We start from the raw sequence: 22808 nt of genomic DNA on the forward strand, positions 1-22808 counted from the left end.
TTTAGACTTTTCTGACTGAGTAGTCAGAGTTATTTTAATTAAATTAGGACTAGATATTCTAGACTCTATATTAATTCTAGATAGACTATTTATCATAGAATTAAGAATTTCTGATTTAGGAATCTCAGACTCCTCAGATATATCAGAATTCCTAGAGAAATCAGGATTCCTAGGTAAATCGGGTCTAGAAAAATCATTATTTCTAGGGACCTCTGGGTCCCTAGAGTAATCAGATCTAGGCAAATCAAGCCTAGAAAAATCGGGGTTTCTAAGAACCTCTAGATCTCTAGAGAAATCGGATCTAGATAAATTAGGCCTAGAAAAATCGAGGTTTCTAGGGACCTCTAGATCCCTAGAGAAATCAGGTCTAGATAAATTAGACCTAGATAAATTGTATCTCAGAGACTCTACCTTAGATAAATTAAATATCTGAGTAAGCTCAGAATTAATAGGATCTCTAGAGATTCTAGATATATATAATTAAATTAATAAAGTAGAACTTTCTAAATTAAATAACTAATTAAATAAGACTTATTTAATTAATAATATTTCTTTATTATTATTAATTTTATATATTAATCTAGAATCTAGAGTTTCAATCCTGGAAGTCTTAGAATTATAGAATAGATTACTTTTTCTAGTTTTTAAAGCTAATATTATATTTAAATAGAAATTGGATATATAGATATAATTTTGGAGTTTAAAATTAGTTATTTTTTTTAAAGAAATAGTAGATTTTATATAAATAGTTTTATATTTTAGAATTTTAGTATAGATATTTCTAATATAGATTTTAGTAGATTTTGGTCTAAAATCTATAAATTTTTAAAAATTATTATAAATATAGATATCTAATATAATATTATAGATCTATAGATTTTTAAAGCTTAGCTCTAGAGATTTAGATAGTAAGATAATTTAATTAATTAAAATTGCTAGAGCTATTAAGATATTTTATTCTAAATTATTAAATTTTTTAATAGCTAAATTATAGATCTTTTTAAATTTAGAATTCTGATAGACAAATTTAAATTGATTTAGAGTATTTAGATTAGATAATTAGTTACTAGATCTAATTAAGTTATTAATATAGAAATATTTATTAAATAGATAATATTCTCTATTTAATTTAAATAGATAGAGATAGAGATATTTTCTAGAATTAGAATTTTTAAAATTTTAATTTAACTGATTTATTTAATTATTCTAATTAGTTAAATCAGTAGGACTGAGATCAGTTTTGTTCTATAGAATTACTATAGTAATTTTAAATCTAGGACTTCTAGACTAATTTATCTAATTTAATCTAGTATAATTTCTAAAATACTTAGTTATTTTGTAGAAAAGTAGTATTAGCTTATTATTTTCAGATTTTTCAAGTAATTTATTTTACTATAGAGCTAAAAATATAGATAAAATATTTAAAATTAATTCTAGAAAATTGAATAGAGATTTAATAAAACTTTAAATCTCTGAGATATTTAGTCCTAGAACTTCGATATATAGATTTTCTTATATTAATATATAGAATTCTATAGAATCTAAATTAAATAGAGTTCTAAGTTTAGTATATCTTCTAATTAAATTATATTTTCTAGATTTATTAATAGAGATTAATTTAGTAGATAGAATTTTTAGAATCTGATAAAATAATTCAGTTAATAGAATTATCTGCTTATTATTATAGAATATTAAGTTAATAATTACTAATAATAGAATTAAAACTCTGGTTAAAATTATTTAATACTTTTTTACTCTGGTTTTATAATCTCTAATATAATTTCTATAGAGTTCTCGATTCAATAGCTTTAGATTAAATAGGGTATTAACCCCAGGTTAAATATTACTAAGATTAAATCTAGTAGAGTAGTAAAGTAAGGCAGATATTCTAGATAAAATAGGATCTATATAGTCTCAGATCTCTTTGGCCTCGATAACTAGTCTGATATAACAGCTCTATTAAAGCTAATTATATAGCTGACTAAACTGAATAGGTATCTTTAATTTGGCTGATATAATTATGTTTTAGTTTCTATATATAGAAATATATATATAGAAATAATTAATTGATATAAATAATTAAATCAATTATTAAATTAAGATTTAATAGAGCTAAACTAAACTTATAACTATTAGCTGTTCTAAATCTAAAGTAAAATAATCTTAAAATAGATTAGAAAAGGTCAATATATCAAAAAATAAATAATTAATTAGATAACTAAATTAAATAGAAAACTAGGGTTATCTAACTAGAAATTCTAGATTAGATAGAATAAGAAACTAGGGCTTATTCAGATAGAGTCCTAAATTAGATAAATTAAAAAAGATAACTAGGACTTAGATAATTAAATCTCTAGATCAGAAAAATTAAAGAGATTAAAAGAATAAATAAATATCTAATAATTAAATAATTAATTGACAATCTGCTTAAGAAAAAATAGGAATTCAGAAAAAATTAAATTAGATAGAGATTGGCAGACTTTTTATATTTAATTAAGATTAGTCAGTAGAATCAGTAAATATAGAAATAAATTATAATATAACTTATTCTGACTCACTAGGTATAACTTATAGAATATAACTTATAGAATATGACTCACTATTTCAACTATGGTTGAAATAAGGTTTTAGACTAGTCTCAAATAGGCAATTTTCTAGAATATTTCCTAGAAGGAAAATATATCTCTGATATTGCCTAATAAGGAAATTCCTTAGAAAGATTCTAGAATATTTCCTAAATAGGAAATATATTTCCAACAGATACTAAGCTATTTTGACTATTAGATCTATTATCTAAAGATATAGAAGTCTTAAGCTAAATTATTAACTTAGACAGAATATATTTAAAAAATAGAGAAACTAGGCCAGTAATTTTAAAAATATTATAAATATTACTATTAATAAAGATCTCTGTATAGATCTCAGAATATATATTTAAAAAATTAAGTTTATTAACATAATTAAGTCTGTAGTATATTTTAAATTAAACTAGATCTCTGTATATATATTTTAAAAATAAAAAAATAGTAGACCTCTCAAGGGGTCAGAACCACTCTGACCCCCAGCCACTAAATCCTGACCCTCTCGGAACTGGGAGCCCGATAATGAAGAAGCGTGTTCCTGAACGAAATACTTAGTAATCAGCCGAGGACTATCCGTATAACTAATTCCTCCATCTTCCACATTGATGACACAATATTACGGTACATATACCAACCTGTTACCAATCACGTGACACATAATACCATGTTTACAACCAAGCCCATCCACCGTGTGTCACATGATCAAGAAGTGTAACTTACATCCATATCCTGTCCGCAAAAGCAAAGGAAAGAAGGAAAGGGCGAGCTCCACTTTGTGGTGTATCCTAGGACCAGCCATCCACGACAACTCTGGAGCAAGCAATTCGCAGCAGGCTCTTGCGGCTAAGACTAATAACTGTGACTTCTTGCTTGTTGGTGCTAGTTGGCAAGTTAAAAGCTGCACTTGGCGTACAATCTTTGTGTGCCACTTCCATGAAACACCTTGTCTCAATTGGACAACAGAAAGGAATACTCAATTGAACTCTCTTAAAGAATAATAGGAAGCGAAAGGGCCAAGGAGTCAAGAAAGACAGACGAACAAAGGACACAACTAGAAGGAGAAAAAGAAACAGAAATGGCGTCACTTAGCGAAGACTTGCTTGTAACCGTCAACAAGTTGCAAGACCTTGTTTTCAATACGATTGGGAATGATTCTCTTGACTTACCGCAAATAGTAAGTTCCCTTTGCTTTACAATCTAGATTGATAGTCAATACTGACGTTGTTTTGAAGGTTGTGGTAGGTTCTCAGTCGTCAGGGAAGTCGTCCGTGCTTGAGAATATTGTCGGAAGAGATTTCTTGCCGAGAGGAAGTGGCATAGTTACGAGACGCCCTTTAATACTGCAGCTTATAAATATACCCAGCGAACGCCATGACAAGCCTGACACCGATGAGGTCCACGTGCCTCACACTGCCGCCAGTGTAGCTGGACAGCATGAATGGGCGGAATTTCACCACCACCCTGGTCGGAAATTTGAGGACTTCGCCCTAGTGAAACAAGAAATTGAAGCCGAGACCGCAAGGATAGCTGGAAGCAATAAGGGAATTAATAGGCAACCTATCAATCTTAAGATATTTTCGCCTCATGTTCTTAATCTCACCATGGTTGACTTACCAGGGTTAACCAAAGTGCCCATTGGCGATCAACCATCTGACATAGAGAAGCAGACTCGAGCGCTGATTTTGGAATATATAGCAAAGCCCAACAGTCTTGTCCTGGCGGTATCTCCAGCGAACGTTGACCTGGTGAACTCTGAAGCCTTGAAGCTTGCTCGCCAGGTAGATCCTATGGGGCGCAGAACAATTGGCGTTCTGACAAAGCTGGATCTCATGGATCATGGCACGAACGCTATGGATATTCTTTCGGGACGTGTCTATCCTCTGAAGCTGGGGTTCATTGGCGTTGTCAACAGATCCCAACAAGACATTCAATCAGGGAAATCTTTATCCGATGCTTTACAGGCAGAAGTAGATTTCTTCCGGCATCACCCTGCCTACCGTAACATGGCGAATCGTTGTGGAACACAGTTTCTGGCAAAAACTTTGAATACGACTTTGATGTCTCACATTCGAGATCGACTCCCTGATATCAAAGCCCGCTTAAATACCCTTATGGGTCAAACACAACAAGAGCTTGCTAGCTATGGCAATAAACAGTTCAGTGGCAAGGAACATCGTGGTTCATTGATTCTGCAGCTAATGACACGTTTTGCATCCTCTTTTATTTCTTCCATTGACGGAACTTCATCTGAAATCTCGACCAAAGAGCTTTGCGGTGGGGCCAGAATCTATTATATATTTAACTCCGTCTTCGGCAACTCTCTTGAAACAATTGACCCTACACACAACCTGACAGTGTCAGATATCAGGACAGCAATTCGAAACTCAACTGGTCCTCGTCCGAGTCTTTTTGTCCCTGAACTCGCTTTTGATTTGCTCGTGAAACCTCAGATTAAGATGTTGGAAGCTCCTAGCCAGAGATGTGTGGAACTCGTGTACGAGGAGCTCATAAAAATCTGCCATACTTGCGGATCACAAGAACTCCTACGCTTTCCACGCCTACAAGCAAAGCTTATCGAGGTAGTATCTGATCTCCTCCGTGAGCGCTTGGGGCCTTGTTCAGCATATGTGGAGTCACTGATTTCTATACAAAGAGCCTATATAAATACGAACCATCCGAACTTCCTCGGTGCGGCGGCCGCGATGTCTTCCATCATTCAGAACAAACAGGAGCAAGAAAGGAAGTCGGCATTAGCAGATGATAGAAGGAAGCGTGAGAAGCGACGACAGAGAGAACTCGGAGGAATCAACGGAAGTACAAGTCTCTCTCCCGAGGATGAGGAGGAGCATTCACCAGAGCAAAAGGCGCAGAACATCCCTATCAGGAGCCAGTCTGCAAAAGGCACAAGAAACATGTCCCCAAATATTGGCAAGCCCCAGGAAAGTGGTATCGCGGCAACTTTGAACGGTGCACATCAAAATCCACATGCCATGTTTGGTGGCACAAACACCACACGTGATTCTTTCTTGAATTATTTCTTTGGCAAGGATGGTGCTCAGCCATCTCCATCACTTCCTCAACCTTCAAGTCAAAGCAGACCTTCCAACCACACCAATGAAATCAGTACCACTCCAAGTATTCGGCGGACGGAAGTGCGCTCTCCAGTAATGCCGCCCGATGACTATGTACCTGTTCCGGAATATATTGGCGAGGTTAACTCTCTGGTAAGTCGTGATTCGTTCGGATTCTATTTTGGTTATATTGGAGGCTCATACAATGCACAGGAAAATACCGAACCAACTCTCTCTGACCGTGAGCTCTTGGAGACGGAGTTGATCCGCCGCTTGATATCCTCCTACTTCGATATTGTTAGGGAAACTATTGCTGACCAGGTTCCCAAGGCTATTATGCACCTTCTTGTCAATCATAGTAAAGATGTTGTGCAAAATAGGCTTGTCAGTGAACTTTACAAGGAAGATCTCTTTGGGGAGCTTCTTTACGAGGATGATGGAATCAAGGCGGAGAGGGAGAAGTGCGAAAGACTTCTAGAAACCTACAAGGAGGCTGCAAAAATTGTAGGCGAGGTCCTGTAGTCTGTCCAAAATTTACATTTGGTGGGTGGCCAGTAATCCGTCGATGACTTTTTGTGCAGTAGAGGACAATACGTCGAAACCCTTCTGCAGCGCTAGCTGCAGCTGTATATCTTGTATTTCATGCTAGAATTCTCACTTGAATATTGATTGTACTTTGTGTCAAAGTCTATCCTGGTCTCAAATTTACCTGCTTCAATGCCAATCGATCTTTGGTTGTTCTTATATATGATGGCTGTACATTTGGGGTCTAGTCTAATTGACGTCCGCGAAGCGTATATAGAATTAGCTGTAAAGACTGACGGCGAATCGCAGCCACGGACATAGATCTTATCAACAGAAGTACAATAATGGATCAGGAAGGACGCAGAGGTCTATAACGTCCACGAAAGAACAACGCGCAAAGTTTAGCCCCGACATATCGAAGCCATGGAACTATGTCAGTCTTTCTTGTTAGATGTTTTATATGTTTTCCTCAATCGTGCGCCCTCGAAGCCATACAAAGCACCTCCCACGAACACGAATAGAGCACCCATAAGCACACCTGGCGCAAGATAATTTCCGAACAGGTAGATGGATAGCAACAGTGAGATGAGCTTGCGAACGTTGAGCACAATAGTTACTGTCAGTGAGGATGATTTTGCAGAAAGAAGATGAACCCCACGAATGCACAGATATTGTGTGAGGGCATTTATTAGAAGATAGAAAGCCTGTATTGGAATACAAGCCAAGATGAGTTGGAAGGATTTGAAACGCTCAAGCTCTGCCAACAGGTGAGTGGTGGTGTTGATGATTGGCATGGGCACTGATTTCACAAACGACGTTCTTGATGTAGTAGCTAAGCCAGTGCCGAGTAGTAGGGAATAACTCGGGACAGACCCTCTCCTTGTAGCAATAGCAGAAACTCCAGAGAGTAACGAAGGCGAAGACAACAATGCTCGCCATTGGGCCAAAAGGTGCGAGTAGGTTGGTAAGAAGAGGGGGAGAGAGAGTGCGTGCGAATAGAAGAGAGCTTCCCTCCAATGGTTTCTGCCATAGGACTCATAGAGTCGATCCGCGTAAATCCCTTGGAAAGCCGAGAGTACCATTGCTAGGGCAAGGATACTGAACCCAATCAGTGTACTAGCCATAGTGGAATCGTTTTGGTGATACCCAACGCTTATGGATTCACCTTTCGTACGAGCATCAGCCAACGCTGCAGCGATGACGCCTATGGTAAGCATAGCTACCGCAAGGATTTGTCCGTGTGAGTACTTCTTAGCATTGAATGCATACCCAACGATCATGGATGCCACGGGGCCCCCGGATCTTAAGATAATATGTAATGGGACAGAGATCTTGTACGCAAAAGCCCAGTTGTTTAGAAGGTTGACGGTCACAAAGAAAGCTGTATATACCAGCCATGATCTCAGAGGGATTACACGTCGACTGAGAAACAGTGACCGAGGGCCCGCTGACAGAGACAGGAAGCTTGGACAAGTAAACAATGCGGTCAAGATGAATTGTGCAAACGTTATGAGGGGTCCTTGCGGTGCGAATATTAGAAAATAAAGAAAAACAATCGTTTTGGGAATCGAAGAGAGAGATAACAATTACCTGAGCTCGGCTGCTCTCTGTGTCACGATATCAGTAATCACTTCTTGATACTTCATTTGCATAAGCGACTTACTTAATGATGGCTTCCAGGGCAAAGACCTGTACTCCAATTGTCAGAAAGAGGCAATTCATCATTTATTGCCCACCTACATTGGCACAGCAACCACCGAAAATCAGTGAGATCATTAAAGCTATAGTTGTCCAGCCGGGAAGGGCAGTATAAACCGCTGCAGTGGTTATGCTACCTAGGCTCGCATGTGGCTCCTTTGGTTCAACACGCTCAGTCAAACGATCATCAACCTCTCGCGAATAACCGTTCACTACCGCTGAGCGGTCCGCGCCTCGATTCTTCAAGGGTCCGGCATTTGGTTTGAACATCTTTTCTTGACGGGAATGACTGTATGAACGTCATAGAAAGGCGAGCCTTGGCTTGTAGAAGAAGATGGATGGGTCGGTTTAGCGCGATAGCGAAATTGACTGAGCTAAAGGACACATGAAGCACTGTTTGAAGGAACAGAAGATCACAGCTGATCGATTGAGTCCACCAGCCTGATGGAAATTACTATCCAACTACTACTAGTAACTTAAGTTCCTCCTTGAACTAACTGGTCATATCTGACATTGATTAGTCATGCGTTTACCCCTGTCAGTCTCAACTAGTAAATAAACTAAATCACGGACGATTTCAACTACAATCACTAAGCCTTTGGTACATAGTTATGTACTGTTATAGCCTTATTTTATCAGGCGCTTGTCCTTAATGGTTCGCTTCTATTGCAGCCAACTATTATGAGACATACTAGCGAAAACTTCGGCTTGGTGCCTGCATTGAACTAAAAGCTCAGGATCACCTACTGCATGGCCGCTGCTGTGAGAGATCTCAATCATCGACAATATCATCATCGCTCAATATAAGCTGCTCATCCTCTTGCTCGTAGCTAGGTGGCAGCTGGGGCCCAAAAGTGTTTCTTTTGAGATCTGTTGAGTATAGTGTTTGAGAGGTATCGTTGCTGGCAGAAGTCATAGCTAGACGGTTTCCATTAGGGGTATTTCCCAGGCAAGAGTGTGGGCACCCGGCTCCACGGAATCCAGTAATCCTTCGAAGCTGGGCGATCTCGACCTCACCACGATGAAGCTTTGTAAGATATGGTAGGTGGTACAGCATGAGATCCTGACGGGGTACCATGGTCACAATTCCCGCTTGATCATTGCGGTAATCTTCTACACGATCTGGGTTGCATCTTGTAAACAACGACGCGGACAGGCCAGGACCTGGGCCTGATGATGTCCCGCGCAATGAATTCAGCAGCTTTTTCACCCAGACATTCGTAAGGCTTCCAATCTCCTCTGCTTCCTGCATCAGCCGCAACGTGCTTGGAAAGAGCATTTTATGGGCATCGCTCGGTCGATCTTCACGAGTTGACGTTGCTATACGTCTTTTTACTGGGTAAGGGAGAGAAAACAGTAAGCCACGAGCTGCAACTTGGTAACTCATGTCTTCCTGCCGCATGACATCAACACCGGCACTGCTCCTATTTGTATGACTCCCGTACGGACTTTTGCGATCGACGCATAACATATCACTGTCTGATAGAGCGACTATACATGCATCGACACAATCCACGAACGATGGACCATCGCAAGATGGTACGTAATTTTCATGCAGGGCACTAATGAAAGTTTGGGTATCAGTCCCTGTCTCTTCCACGAGCTCATTAACAGGGACCTGGGACACTTTCGGCCTGTCATGATGTCGCATATGCTCTGGAGGCGATGGTAGTATAGGGCCTTCGGTTGCGATACCCGTATCGTCTCGCTTGTTGTATACAACCTTCCCGACAGCATGAAATATTCCTAGGCTACCCTCCCTTTGGGCTACTAGCTTCAGTGTCTCCTTCTCCGCAGATGTAAGGATAACGTTATTGCGAGACGATTTCTTTGTCCTTGTAGCAGGAATTCCCCAACGCCCAACATCAAGGCAGAGAAATTCTAGGGCTGCGACTGCACTTCGAATATCCCCTGATCTAGCAATGCTTTGCAATATGGCAGGGCCTGGATCCTTATTGCGCCTGGAATCGCGTGCTTCCTTTTCCAAAATCAATTTCATGGCTTTATACATGAAAGTTGGAGCGATACTGTTGAACTCAACGATGGTTGTGCCGGGGTGATTTGAAAGTACCGGTCCGAGTAGCCGGTGAACTGTTAAACTTTCCGACGAAAAACCCGATGTGAGATGGGTTTCTGATACTATAATCACAACAGGAGAGCTAGCTTGGGCCTTGATCCCACTCCCATTAAATCCATGAGAGGGCAATGTAGCTTCCATAGCAAGATACCGCTGTAAAGATAGCCTGAATGCAGCCAAACTAGAGGAGCCTCGATGTAAGAGGGTTGGGAACTCTTCAATCAAAATGATCCTCTGGTGAGCATGACGATTAGAGTCTCGTGGAAAGTCAGTGAGCTCGTCTAAATCAAGCTTTCTAAACTGATCACCGCGGCCTAGAAATTCTTCGAATTGAGTAGCAACGGATACATATGCTTTTGTAGCGAACTCCGAGACCGGAGGGTTCCTCCACTCGAGTATATCAAACCCTAGTGTCTGGGACAATATGTTTATTGTAGTTGTTTTCCCGCTCCCCGCAGGACCTCGGAGGACAAGTAGTTTCTGTTATCGTCAAGACATAAACTCCAACATGGCCGCAAAAACAACTGTGGATCGGAAATACATAAATGGCAGAAAGTAGAAACTTACGTGTTCCCTAGATCCTGTAAAGGCGTTGCGAAGCCAGCTTTGCACATCTGAGACCTTTCTTTTATGGACCGCCAACTCATCTAGATTCATAGGGGAATACTGCTGCGCCCAAGGCAGCCTATGGGCCTGATGAGGGGTTGATGAGGAGTCGTTACTTTTATGATCAGAGACTATTGGTAGGACGAAGCGTTTGCCTGTGTTGGTAGGTTTACGCGCAACACTTGTGCTTCCTTTGGGTGACTGCACCCGCCAGGGTGTTTGGACTTTGGTCGTATTTCGCACTACCTCCTCGTTCGCGAGATGTTGCGTAAATAGCTCATCGTAGGAATCATAATCATCATCTATTATATCGTCGTCGACGTTGTTGTCGTCCTCGCTACCATTCACCTCTTCCATTGCTTCCTTCGAAGAGAGATACGTCGACTCGGATTTCCCGGGAGACCATCTTTGTTCGCTAATTGCAGGCCCAAAGAATTTTTGGAGGGACGATGCTGGTGTCGTGCGCGTCCCCTTGTCAGAGGGCGGAGAGGAACGGTGGCCGCGGAGATTGGAGTAAGTTCGATTTGGGCCCGACGGGATACGTCTCGTTTCGAGTTGTGAAGAGTTAGTTGAATGGGTTACAGGATCAGCTTTGGCCCTTCTGGAATGTATGTAAGTAGGTCTCTGTTTATTCTCCGTCCCAAGTCCAGCGTCCTGAGCTGACGGATGAATGGCCAATCTTCGCTGACGTTTGCTGGGGCGATCAGCCATCATTGGGAGAGATAAACATATGCAGATATCATTGTAAGAGAACTCTTTGGAAAGACATTAACTGAACCTGGTATGCTTGCCCCTTCAATGAAAGCAAAGAGCAAGCCCTTCAACCTATTCGTAAGGTTGAAGGATTAGACAAAAAGGATGTCTGTTTCCCTATGTTTCAGGCAACGGTATTATAACTCAGGTCACGTACGGTACCGTACCGTCTCTCATCAAGCCAAGAAGGTAAATATTGATGTATGCATATACCTACCTTATGTCATCCCCTCCTCGTAGTAGCAGCAACAGCAGCATCCAAGAGCTTACTGGGGCCAAAGTACAGTGAATACAGCTACATGTCTAAATACTAGGTGAGATAACAGTTCAGGATTAGGCATTTAAATGATCTAGTCTAGGGGGTGAAAAAGGAAGGAAAGAAAGGAGAGAGTGTGTGATGAAGATTGGGGAAAAAAAACAGACAGGGTATTTATTAAAAAGTGTCAAGCTGTTTGATAACAGCACGTAGATAAGCGTTCAACGGTTGTTGGAGTGACTCGCTGTTATAGTTCCATGGGTAATAATGATGAGAAAACAAAACAAAAAAGGAAAATGTGAGAAGTATCCTAAGGCCCCCCAAAAACATCATAATAATAGTCATCATCCAACTCTTCCCGTGATGGAACATTTGGAGGTTGGCTCGCGAATACTCCATCATCGAACCTAACATTCAATAACCGGATCTTGAGCCCATAGTCGCTGACTAAATTGACCAAATTGCTTGTCTCTGCTGTGATAGGTTGTTGGTTTAGAAGCATAAGCAAGCCGTCAAGCCACTCGGATGCGATACTTGGCGATTGTGGCCGCAGAGTCAATAGAGCTGCTTCCCTGTGAGTTGCTTTGCTGGTTGAGCGTGCATGACCTTCGATCTTCCCTGAGTCATCTGAGAACGAACTAGACTGAGCATGGCCATGAATAGTGATCTTGGTAGCAGAGACGTGATGCGACACACTCTTGACCGTCGATGACGAGGAGTCGTCGGAGGTCGCTGAAACATTGGAAACTACCGAAGATACAATTGAGAGATCGACTGATAGAGTAACAGATGATTAGCACAGCAATGACGTGGGGGAGCTAAAAGCAAGAGAGCATTCTTACGCTTCTCTGGAAGTGCATCAAGCTCTGGGCACTTTGTTTTTACACCATCGAAATGTCCAAAATGCAAAATCCTTCGGTTATGTGAGAGCCGGACAAATTTCCAGCTGGGATCCCCCGATACCATCATGTCCGCCTTGGAACTGCCGTCGTTAGGAAACCAAGCACCTTTCAATAGACATCTGATTCTCTGTTCCTTGACAAACTGTAAGGCTTCATGGTGTAGCTCTTCGCGCACTTGCCGTAAATGTTGCCCCCAAACATCTTCATAGGTAAGCTCTAAGAGTTCCATTTGTAGCTCGCGGAGCCGGGAATATTCGAATTGTGCTAGGTCGTCCTCCACGTCTTGTACATCTTTTGTTCGTGGTGCTCCCCCAACAACTGATTCGACAAGGATACGAACAAGTTCCACGATTTTCTCATAATCTTCCACTTCCGCGCCAGTGACCTTCCATAATCGGAAAAAGGCATGTAGGCCCGCAACATGTAGGCGGGTCCAATGTAACAGTAAAGGTTTGAATATTTTGTCAAAATTAACGCGAGACTCCAATATCAGGTAACTTTTCGCATCCTCCATCTCTGACTTATCAACTTCAAAATGCTCGTAGAGGATCTGTGTGACAGACAAAGAAGCACGCGCTATGGGACACCGCTTCTGCGCCGGTTTCGTCGACTGCTCTAAAAGCAATTTTTGGAATTCATCTTGGTAGTTTCTGATGTAATCCGCGAGATCCATCATCCCTAGAAAACCCATGGTTTCGAATTGCACGGTAGGGTTCTCCGACTCGAACCCCAGTCGGCGCCATTTTTCTGGGTTGAGCCTTTTTGAACGTCGAGCCTCGTTACCACTCTCGGCTCCCGTTTCAGGATCCCGTTCACAGTTACTGGCCAAGTGTATCCCTTTAAGTGCTCGTCTATGTTCTGGCTTTTCCAAATTTAGCGCGATATCTCTCCATTTCCTTAGAAGAACCTTGGTTAAAGATTGGAATTCGATCAGAGGATGCGCATGATCCTGTAATGCGCTACCTTGCATGAGGGCATAAACTGCTCGAATCACACCCAGGTCCTGTAGTCTTTGGATGAACTTGGGCCATTCCAATTCGGAGTCGTTCGTGATTGAGTCGCGCATAAGCGAATTTATAAGTTGAAGCGCATTGGCGCAAAGCGCATGGTCAGCCGATGAGAGCCTGCTAACAAGCATTTCCAAAAACTGCGGATAGAGAGCGATGGCCGGTTTCAAAGCACGAAAGCCGAAAGTCCCATTCTGCGACAAGCGACCACCTGTATAAGGGTGCGATACAATGGAAACCAGGATAGACATTGCGCCACGTAGAATGTTGACCAAAGGATGGGTCACTATAAGTTCGACAATCTAAAAGGGGTAGGGTCATTTATCAGCATGAGTATTGACTGATACAGAGCCTTGATTAATGCGCGCCAATCCCACGACATACTCTTTCAACTACTTCTTGATCGACGAACTCCCACCCTTTGTCCACTTCTAAAAGTCTGGCAAAGCTCGTGAGGCTATAGGCCAGCGTGTTTCCACTGGCATGTAAACTCAGATACCGTAGTCGAGTTAGGCCTCCTTCTGCAATGAAGATATCGGCAAACGATGGGTCGCCAATGCTACTCTGAAGTTTGAAGACTGCCATTTTTCGTACCGCATCTTCGTCGCTCCCTAGCCTCTCAACTAGTTCGGAAATGTTGTTCTCCATCGCGATGATGCCACAGCTCTCCCTAGTCGATGACCCCAACAAAGTCACTAGATTGTACAGACAAGGCGAGTCGAAAAGCCGCTTCTGCGTCACGGGGGTTATTTCCTAGGATGGGTAATGTCGTTGATCGTTGAAGGCGACAGACATATCAACGGTATACACACTCCTTGGGGTGAAATTCAAGAGAGGGCTGATGGATAAGAGGACAGGCGCCCAAATCAGGGATTCGTTGATCGAGCTAAGAATAAGGTAAAATGGCTGGTAAGGAGTGGTAACTAGACTAACTTAAGAGGTACGTACTCCATCTAGAACATAGTAGGACCCACATGGGCGTACTTAAAATGGATGCATGGTGGTACATAGTTTGAGTACTATGACTATGGAGTATGTACTAAAGGATTACTTGTTGAACTGTATGAATAGAAAGGCTAACAGCGTGAAAGCAGGTGAATAAGCAGTCACTGGATGATTCAACACTGCCACGTAGTTTCGAAGGGACTTTCACCCTTACACTTCAAGAAACGCAGCAGCACTTCTAACTACTGGGCTTTTCCTGTATTCTCTTTACACGAACATCTTACGTCCCTTACTACAGTAGGTGCTGTAATAGACGTTACACAGCTGGTTAACGTATGTACTATGTACTAGTAAGTACATGCACATATGTACCATGTAAAATTATTATCTGTTCAATATTTGGATTACTCCGTACTTTGTATTTAATTAATCTTAGTACGTAATGAACCACTACTCTACCTTCTTAGTACTATACATACAACTGCCGAATTAGAGCTGAAACACAGCGGATCTTTTTACCCGTACCTGACGCCAAGCCTAAACCCCCCGAGGTCTGTTTTAGATTACTTCTCAAGTCGTTTCGCTACATCCATCACCTACAGCGCACCACGTACGTCGACTTGAAAAAGGCACCCAATTTATTTTTCATTCCATTAATCTTGTTTCTCTCCGTTCGCACAGGAATGCTTACCTCATTTCCCCATTTGCAGCTCTCTAGCCTTTCACCTAGGTATTTTCTCCGATGGACATATACTTCTCGACAACAGCTCCCCATTCCACCATGTGCGGTATCATGCCTGAGCAAGACAACATGTCTATTCTAAATCCGCAACTAAAGAAGCGAAAGAGGGATCCAACCGTGTCAGACGCTGTTCATATACCCAATACGTAAGTAGGACAATTGCACCTGGGGCACGGCTAAAGAAGCTAAAAAAGGGAAACAAAACGACGAGGGTTTGACGTGAGCCGATAGACTGGGAAATTTAACTAATCTGAAGGATATATCTTACAGCACCAAGTTTGTTCCGACAACATCTCATGCATCAAGCGCCCCGTTTTGTTTAGGCTGTCCCAACCTGTCCGGTGACAACGTAGAGCTCTCTGCTCGCCAGCGATGCATTCCCCGAAAACGACGAGCTCTTCAACAGCCGTATATCCATCCACAAAGTACAGAGCCCTGGTCGAATAATCTCACGCAGCCGCCAGAGTCGAGCATAGCGCAGGTGAATATGTTATCACCAAATATCTGTACCTCCGGATCCTCTAATGTCTCGTCCCCTCCTATTTCTCCTAGAACCCTTGTTCCGAGTCCTCACTCGCAGCATAATACTTGTGCACCTGCTTCATGTTTACGACCGTGTCACATCTGTCACAGAAGGCCAACCACCAAAGAAGTACTTGATGCATATGCCGACTGTGATTTGTGCGGTGAGCGTAGCTGCTATATTTGTCTCCGCCAATGCGATGCGGTTCATTGCAGTGGCTCCACATATCTGCTCGGGGAGAGCCAGCTGTTCAAAAATGTTTCGAACCGGTTACAAGACGACACAGGCAAGAATAAATCACATATCAGACAGCCGAGGAAGATATGCTCATGCTGTGCGGTGGAAGGAGTGACAGAAACAGGAATAGAAGTGGTCCGATGCTTGGACTGTGTACGTGATCATTTATCACACTGACAGATCCACCCTATAGGCCAGCAGAGACAAGCAGCACTGTCATCATGTTACATTTGGAGAACAATGCTCGTGAGCTCGGGGTTCGCTCCATCAGGATCTCAAAGCTGATCTGTAACTTTCAACTCATAGGCAGATGATCTAATCCGCTTGACAACTAGACGAATTGACATGACAGAATGCCTCAGTATCCTGACCATACTAAGCAATTGATTAAGGCATCCCTTTGTTATTCGCAGCACCGATGTTTCGACATACTCCACTTGGACCAACCAGTTCGGAATGGTATATATCCAAGCTACCCTACAGCGGCTAATGCCAGAGTTAATGGAGATAATTGTGGACTTGCTGTATATAAATGTACAATGCCCACGGTCCTGGATCATTCTACAGTATAAGAATTACAGAATTATGAATACTTCATTGGAGGCGCATGTAATTTACATCAAACATGTATATGGCCTGCGGGAATTGGAGGTGTAGTACATTATTCTGAGACCATCTTCCCAAAGTCTTTTATCAAGGGACGATCTGACGCTTGATATGAAGCCTCGATTTAGGCCCTTCCAACAGCCACAAAGAGGTGAGTATGAAAAGAAAGCCATGAGGGAGAGAAGGCTCAACGCCCGAACCTCATTTGAGCCCCTGCATAATGCCATAGACCCCTAAGAAAGCCCTGATATTCAACTGCCTCCCCATATCCCGTCATGCTGTTGCTCTTGTCGCCTGTACAATACATCTCTGTAAGTCGAATATGCCAGGGTGGATACCCATCTAATTTCAAGAAGGGCCTGAACACTAATAGTAAATCAGGTTCTGGTTTTACTGAAACGTCCAGAATAGATATTGTTTTGTTCTCAGTGGAGGTCGGTAACGATGTCTGAGATGGCTGTGTCGTGATTTCGCTAATCTCCGCATCAACCAATTCCATTGTGATATCTTCTGGCGATAGTTTTCCATTCTGGGCCATTTCCGCAAGCGTCTTGGTCAAGTCCACAAATGTCTCCCGGCCATCGGTGGCTGACAGCAGAAGCACAGTCAGAGAATCAGTATTGGCTTTTTCAGTTGAGTGGCCGTCCTGTGGTTGATACACAGGGTGATGCGGGGCAAAAAGTCGCAACGTTGGCTGTTGGGAAGGAGAGCCGTAATACGCAGATAGCTTGTTTGTAACGATGCGGTGCAGTGTGGGAATGCATGATTTTAAGACTCCTAGGCATAATAGCTCGTTAGGAAGATTATTTCGCACTGGTTCGATTCGTAGGGGACAGACACACCACTCTTCTCATAAACGCTTAGCACAGGGATCCCAGCACTGACGCTCCACGCAGCAAGTTCTGCCACTTCATCCATTAAAATCGTTAAAGAATCCTCCTCCTGCCGCAGTGACAATATAACACTCAAATGCTCCGGTAAGCGATCCAAATTCTTCACATCCTTTCGGATCAATTCGGGAGTGCGATGGTGATAATAGACGATGGCAAACACCCTATCCACAACGGCATGATAGCTCTGGACAAGGCGAATGACGATACCAAAGAAAATGTGAATGAGAGTGTAGGTCAGCTGGTGTAGTTGCGACTTCAGGAAAGTCCGGATAGGTGTCTTCCTGGGCGATGCTTTTCTGCGCCGCTGCGGTGGCCGATGTGGAAGCTCCGAGGGGTCTGGTAGGTATGGTTTCAACAGGCTCTCACGATCAGCAGCACTAAGTTTTGTTCCCCGGGCACGAATGTCATCTCTGAACAGCTCTTTATCCCGTTGTGATACCATAGTTTTAGATGCAAATGCTCGAGAAAGAGCTGAGATGAAACTGCCAGGTGTTTGTTGGATCAATTAGTGGTGCCGAGAATCTGAAGTGGTCAGTGTGAGCAGGTAGGAAGGTATCAAAGTGCGCCTTGTCTTTCTAAGTATCTCCTTACGCAAAGTATCATCAAAGACAACGTGGATGACTACGTTTAACATTACAGGTCTAGGCAACCATAGACCCTTACAGTACTAATGGGACAGCTCAGTCACCAAGTGGATTTACTCGTCCATATTCCCACTCTTATCAATTCCGTATAATCCGCTTGAAATATGTATGGTACGGAGTATGTACAGATGTACGGGACCTACAGTGTATTGCCACAATGACAACCGAGTGGTCGTAAACAAATGCAAACCCAACCATTGTGGATGGACATTGGTGGCATTCCATCTGATTCTTATAATATGCTTGGGGAAGATGATGTAGTAGATATGGAGCATACTATATGCATGTGATATACATACATACGCTACGTGGTTGTATATACATGTACAGGTTACGGATTACTACACGAACATATTGTACATACGACGAGTGGTAATGTGGTACCTTATTACGGTATGGGATTTGCTAACCTCTTGAGAATTACATTGGTCGTAGGTATCATTTCTACAAGACAGTCAGACTACATGGATCTCACTGAGTACACCTGCGGAGTCAGACCTATTTGTTACAAGCAGGCCTCTCCTTTAATTATGCTGTAATTTACGGGAGAGAAACGCAATTACGCATTCGAACCTACTCAGCACTTAAAGCCCCAGACTCCATACTAATACTACTAGTAAGCTATTATCCTGCATTCCCTAGAGGTGAAACTAAGAAAAGAGTTCCATTTCCCACACCCACCAGCAGTTCACGGTTCTACATACGAGCATATATCTTACTCTGCAGCGTATAAACATCGTGATCAAAACTACACCGTTTAATAGCCCGATGCCGACAAAGCCTTGCCGTTAGCTAGAATGATGCCGGATAGTGCGTCCATTACCTCTACAAATCCCACGTCGCGATCTGTCTTCCCTCAGGGCCCCAGTTTCACTCTTGAGGACTTTTCGAGCCGCGATTTTATAGTCAAAGAGTTCATCGAAGCACTTTCTGACAGTGCCATTTCAAACCGTCGCTCTACGCTAGGCCCCACTACCGGGAATCAATTATTCGATCCCAAACCACTTATTCGGACCCTCGAAAATGCACAGAGGAGACTGGGTGAACTTTCTGGTGACTTAGAGATCAAAGAGAATGAGCTTTCGGCTGCAGTCCGCCGAGCCGAGGCTCAGCACTCACAGAATATCAATACACTTGGCAGGAAGCTGAAACAGACCATTGAATCTTTCCAACAACTTGATACGTCGCTTAATGGGACAGGTGCTGGGCCTGGGCATACCGGGAGCGAAATTTCAGGATCTACCGGTAATATGGCTGTTGAAACAGGTCGGAAGCTGGAAGAGCTTGACCGACAAAGACGCCGAGCACTTGACGCCCACTTTCTCCTTGAGTGTTGGGATAGCGTAAGTAACAAGGGAGAACTTACACTTTTGGAGAACTTGAGGAGATCCGGGGCTGGTGAAGCTAAAGTTCGCTCTGCACAGATAGCGCGGCAGTTACTGAGGATCAGCCAAAGGCTTGATCCGAAAAGCTGGGACGACTCGGGAGGAAAGAACAATGGGCCGTCCGGGAATGGGGCTGCAGAAGAGGGTACGCTTGAAGAGACAGGATTCACCAGACTAAATACAAGGGAGATCATTGAGAAATTTTCAGAGACGTTAGAGAAGGATCTCTTGAAACAGTTCGACGACTTCTATCGTAAGGCAAACTTTGAAGGTATGAAGGATTGTGCAACTGTGCTCCAGGATTTCAATGGGGGCTCTAGTGTTATTGCTTTATTTGTCAATCAGCACCAGTTCTTTATCGATCGAAGTCAGTTGGTTACAGAAGAAGTAGGTGGGGATCCAGAAGCTTGGGAACAACTCGCAGACCCGGATTCGGAGCCTCTAAAGGTGGAACCTAGTCTTCAGTCACTCATCGACGAGGTTAAGGTTGTAGTGCAGGAGGAATCAGCTATTATAAAGCGAGCCTTCCCTTACTACGAACAGGTCCTCGGGAAGTTTTTGCAGCGTGTGTTCCAGCAATCCATCCAACAGAGACTTGAGATGGTGCTGGAGAAGGCCAACAGCATCTCATCGCTCGCCTTCTTACGCTCCTTACAGAGCTCCCGCAGTTATATCAGCGCTTTAGTCGATGATTTAAAGGCTCATGGTTTAACCGAACACCCCGATACCATTTCCGCTCAGACGGCATTGATTCTCGATCAACAGCTGGAAGATCTCTTCGTGCCATACTTTGTCGGTTCCTCTTATATCGAGAGGGAGAAGAAAACATTGGAGGAGCTGTACACATCTTTGCTTTTCAAATTCACCACGTTCCATGCACGTAGAAAGAAGGCAGCAACTACCTTTATGGCATCTCTTTCGAAGTCGGGTACTGAACTTCTATCTTCTGCACGGGATGCGTACATCAATCGCCTTGAGTCCTCGGATTACTCACCGACACAGCGAAGGATGTTACTTCAGGTGGCGGGCTTGAGGGATGCCAATGACATAAGACGAACCGAAATCAAACTTACCGAAGAGGATGGCCTTCCGAGCATATCACACGCCAAACGAATGCTCAAATGGCTTGCTGAGGCAGTTAGTCGGGGTCTGGAGCTAAGCGTAAGCAGCGAAACCCCCAAGGACATGCTGGCTCTGTTGACTCTTCTCCTTTCTATGATGGGAGAAGGTTACATTGAGGTTGGTCTCGATGCCGCATTGGAGATGGCGACGTCACAAGAATCAGGAAAGACGGAGCCTGATTTTGCTTACCTCCCAGCGGTCCGGAACGCAATCGGCATTGCAAACTTGATGGTTATGTGCATAAACACATTACTCATTCCCCTAGCAACCGGGAGCATCACTGCTCGCCGAGAAATGGAAAAGAAGACAAACTTGACAACTATGCGAATCGAGGAGAAAGTCAATACGATTGAGCAGAAAATCATTGACGCTTCTTTGACGTGGATTAATAAGCTTCTTGCTAGCCAGAGGAAGAATGATTTTCGGCCCAAGGAAGGAGACAATGCAGCTTGGTTGGAGAAGCTGCAGACACCGGTTAGTTGGATGATCGCCTGGTAACTAGGATATGCCATACTAATCGATAAACGGTTAGACTTGTGCATCGATTTGCACCTTTCTCTCTCGTGTACATAACATGGCGGCAACATCACTACCGCCTAGTGGCTCTAATCTGCGACAATTGCTAACGGAGATAGCCATGGGAGCCCGCAGCTTACTTCTGGAACATTTTAAGCGATTCGCGGTAAATGGACCTGGTGGGCTCATGGTCACTAAGGATATGACACAGTACACAGATCTGCTCAAGTCTTGGGACATAGACGAGCAGATCAAGGGCCCTGGCGGCGCGCTGGATGTCTTGCTGGAGGTTGGTAACCTTTTTGTTGTAGGTTCGGAGGCTTTACGAGAAAGGGTTTGGAGCGGCGCTGCGAGTAGCAGCAGCAGACCTGGGAACAATACTGGGACAAGTTCTGGGAGAGGCGCTGGGGGAGGTGGACAAGTCGAAGCTGGCCTCAGTGTGCAAGAAGTCCGGGCTTATGTCTCTCGAAGAGAGGATTCCAACACAGCTGCGATGCAGAATGTTCTCAGTGTCCTTTGAGGCTAGCTTGTTTGCGGGATACCCCATTATTCTAGGGACTTTGCATGGCAGGTAACCTGACATGACTTTTTTGTTTCCACGTCAGCTCTTCTTGTGTTGAAATACTTTTTCAAGGCTTGTAAATCATTTCGTATCGCCCGACCAGTTTGTTTATTCCTGTATTTGTAAGAACTTGAAGAGCTCTGCTTCCATGCGAGCTGCCATGCAACGGGATGAAGCCCTTGCCCCAGTTGTGGTACACAACGCTTCCCCCACAGAGAAGGTGACCGTTGTGTAGCTGCCATGCCCGCTAAAACTAACAAGATTACCCCACGGCGAAGCGCAGAGACAGATTCCCAAATTTGCATGACACCCATCGATCGTTATATCACCCCTAGCTAGCTTTTTCATGGGGACTTGAGTGTGCACAGGGGATCACCGTGTCTAGACAAAGAATACACAGAGTTATAGTTTCAGCCGTGGTCTCTATACTATTATTGTCGCCCTTGCACGTGAGCATCATATGCCCTCTCCTAGAGTGTAACCGTGACTGGATAGTATATACTAGAGATAAGAGATATATGCCTTCTTTTTTCGATACCACCAATAACTACGAGTATAGTGTAACATACAAAATGCGCATCCTTGAATACTTGGTCTCATATGCCACCTGAATATAAGTCTCTCAATCTTACCATTTCTACTGATAGAGTGTATTTTGCATCTAGGTATTAGCCGAGTCCCGGCGTACAATCAGAATATATCTGGATCTGATAATCAATTACTGATCATCTCCCCGACGCGCTTTCTTGTCTTTCTGAGTCTATATATACCTAGATTATCCTCTCCAATGCAATACCTTTTGTTTCACACACACATATGAATATACATAAATATATACATAGGGAATTGTTATTTGGGCCTCACATTAAGCCTATATAGGAAAGTGTAAGACTATGTATTGGTAAGCGGGAATATTCTAGAATAGGAATATAGAACTCCACTCTCTGAGATCTGCTGTATAACAATATCAGTGTCTATATCTATAATCTTTTCAATGATATATAGTAACCTCGCTACCCACCTAATCTAGGTAATGAATAGAGAGATCCTAAGTTATCAACTAGTATCCTGTTAATAGTAGAAGTAAGTATTTAAAAAAAAATAATATTTTATTTTATTTTTAAAAGAATATACTAATCAACATTGATTTGTATAG

General features: G+C 42.8%; 6 protein-coding genes across 6 annotated transcripts; 3 read left to right on the forward strand and 3 right to left on the reverse strand.

The window, feature by feature from the left end:
- Positions 1–3261: 3261 nt before the first annotated feature.
- BDV38DRAFT_233904 (dynamin-related GTPase DNM1) lies at positions 3262–6350 on the forward strand. Its single transcript, XM_032053177.1, has 3 exons — positions 3262–3756; positions 3815–5806; positions 5867–6350. The coding sequence occupies exons 1-3, from the start codon at positions 3658–3660 to the stop codon at positions 6173–6175; spliced, it is 2400 nt and encodes a 799-aa protein (XP_031918784.1). The 5' UTR covers positions 3262–3657; the 3' UTR covers positions 6176–6350.
- A 262-nt stretch (positions 6351–6612) lies between these two features.
- Positions 6613–10916, reverse strand: BDV38DRAFT_267405 (putative cell cycle checkpoint protein Rad17; the record flags this gene model as incomplete). The annotated part of the gene is made up of 5 exons (XM_032056582.1): positions 6613–7559; positions 7842–7872; positions 7919–8068; positions 8661–10433; positions 10521–10916. 5 exons carry the CDS (start codon positions 10914–10916, stop codon positions 6613–6615), a joined length of 3297 nt encoding a protein of 1098 aa, XP_031918785.1.
- A 720-nt stretch (positions 10917–11636) lies between these two features.
- Positions 11637–14485, reverse strand: BDV38DRAFT_233910 (ELMO/CED-12 family protein). The gene is made up of 3 exons (XM_032053178.1): positions 13862–14485; positions 12411–13779; positions 11637–12342 (listed from the first exon to the last, which is right to left on the reverse strand). The coding sequence occupies exons 1-3, from the start codon at positions 14123–14125 to the stop codon at positions 11879–11881; spliced, it is 2097 nt and encodes a 698-aa protein (XP_031918786.1). The 5' UTR covers positions 14126–14485; the 3' UTR covers positions 11637–11878.
- Positions 14486–15050: 565 nt separating this feature from the next.
- On the forward strand, positions 15051–16479 carry BDV38DRAFT_233911 (uncharacterized protein). Its single transcript, XM_032053179.1, has 2 exons — positions 15051–15310; positions 15435–16479. Exons 1-2 carry the CDS (start codon positions 15165–15167, stop codon positions 16099–16101), a joined length of 813 nt encoding a protein of 270 aa, XP_031918787.1. The 5' UTR covers positions 15051–15164; the 3' UTR covers positions 16102–16479.
- A 30-nt stretch (positions 16480–16509) lies between these two features.
- On the reverse strand, positions 16510–18055 carry BDV38DRAFT_233913 (ditrans,polycis-polyprenyl diphosphate synthase). The gene is made up of 2 exons (XM_032053180.1): positions 17373–18055; positions 16510–17307 (listed from the first exon to the last, which is right to left on the reverse strand). Exons 1-2 carry the CDS (start codon positions 17863–17865, stop codon positions 16718–16720), a joined length of 1083 nt encoding a protein of 360 aa, XP_031918788.1. The 5' UTR covers positions 17866–18055; the 3' UTR covers positions 16510–16717.
- A 485-nt stretch (positions 18056–18540) lies between these two features.
- Positions 18541–21668, forward strand: BDV38DRAFT_233916 (exocyst subunit SEC10). The gene is made up of 3 exons (XM_032053181.1): positions 18541–18683; positions 18730–21048; positions 21107–21668. Exons 2-3 carry the CDS (start codon positions 18865–18867, stop codon positions 21608–21610), a joined length of 2688 nt encoding a protein of 895 aa, XP_031918789.1. The 5' UTR covers positions 18541–18683; positions 18730–18864; the 3' UTR covers positions 21611–21668.
- The last annotated feature ends 1140 nt before the right edge of the window (positions 21669–22808 follow it).

This window comes from Aspergillus pseudotamarii, assembly GCF_009193445.1.
Source record: "Aspergillus pseudotamarii strain CBS 117625 unplaced genomic scaffold BDV38scaffold_3, whole genome shotgun sequence".
Classification (NCBI taxonomy): Eukaryota; Fungi; Ascomycota; class Eurotiomycetes; order Eurotiales; family Aspergillaceae; genus Aspergillus; species Aspergillus pseudotamarii.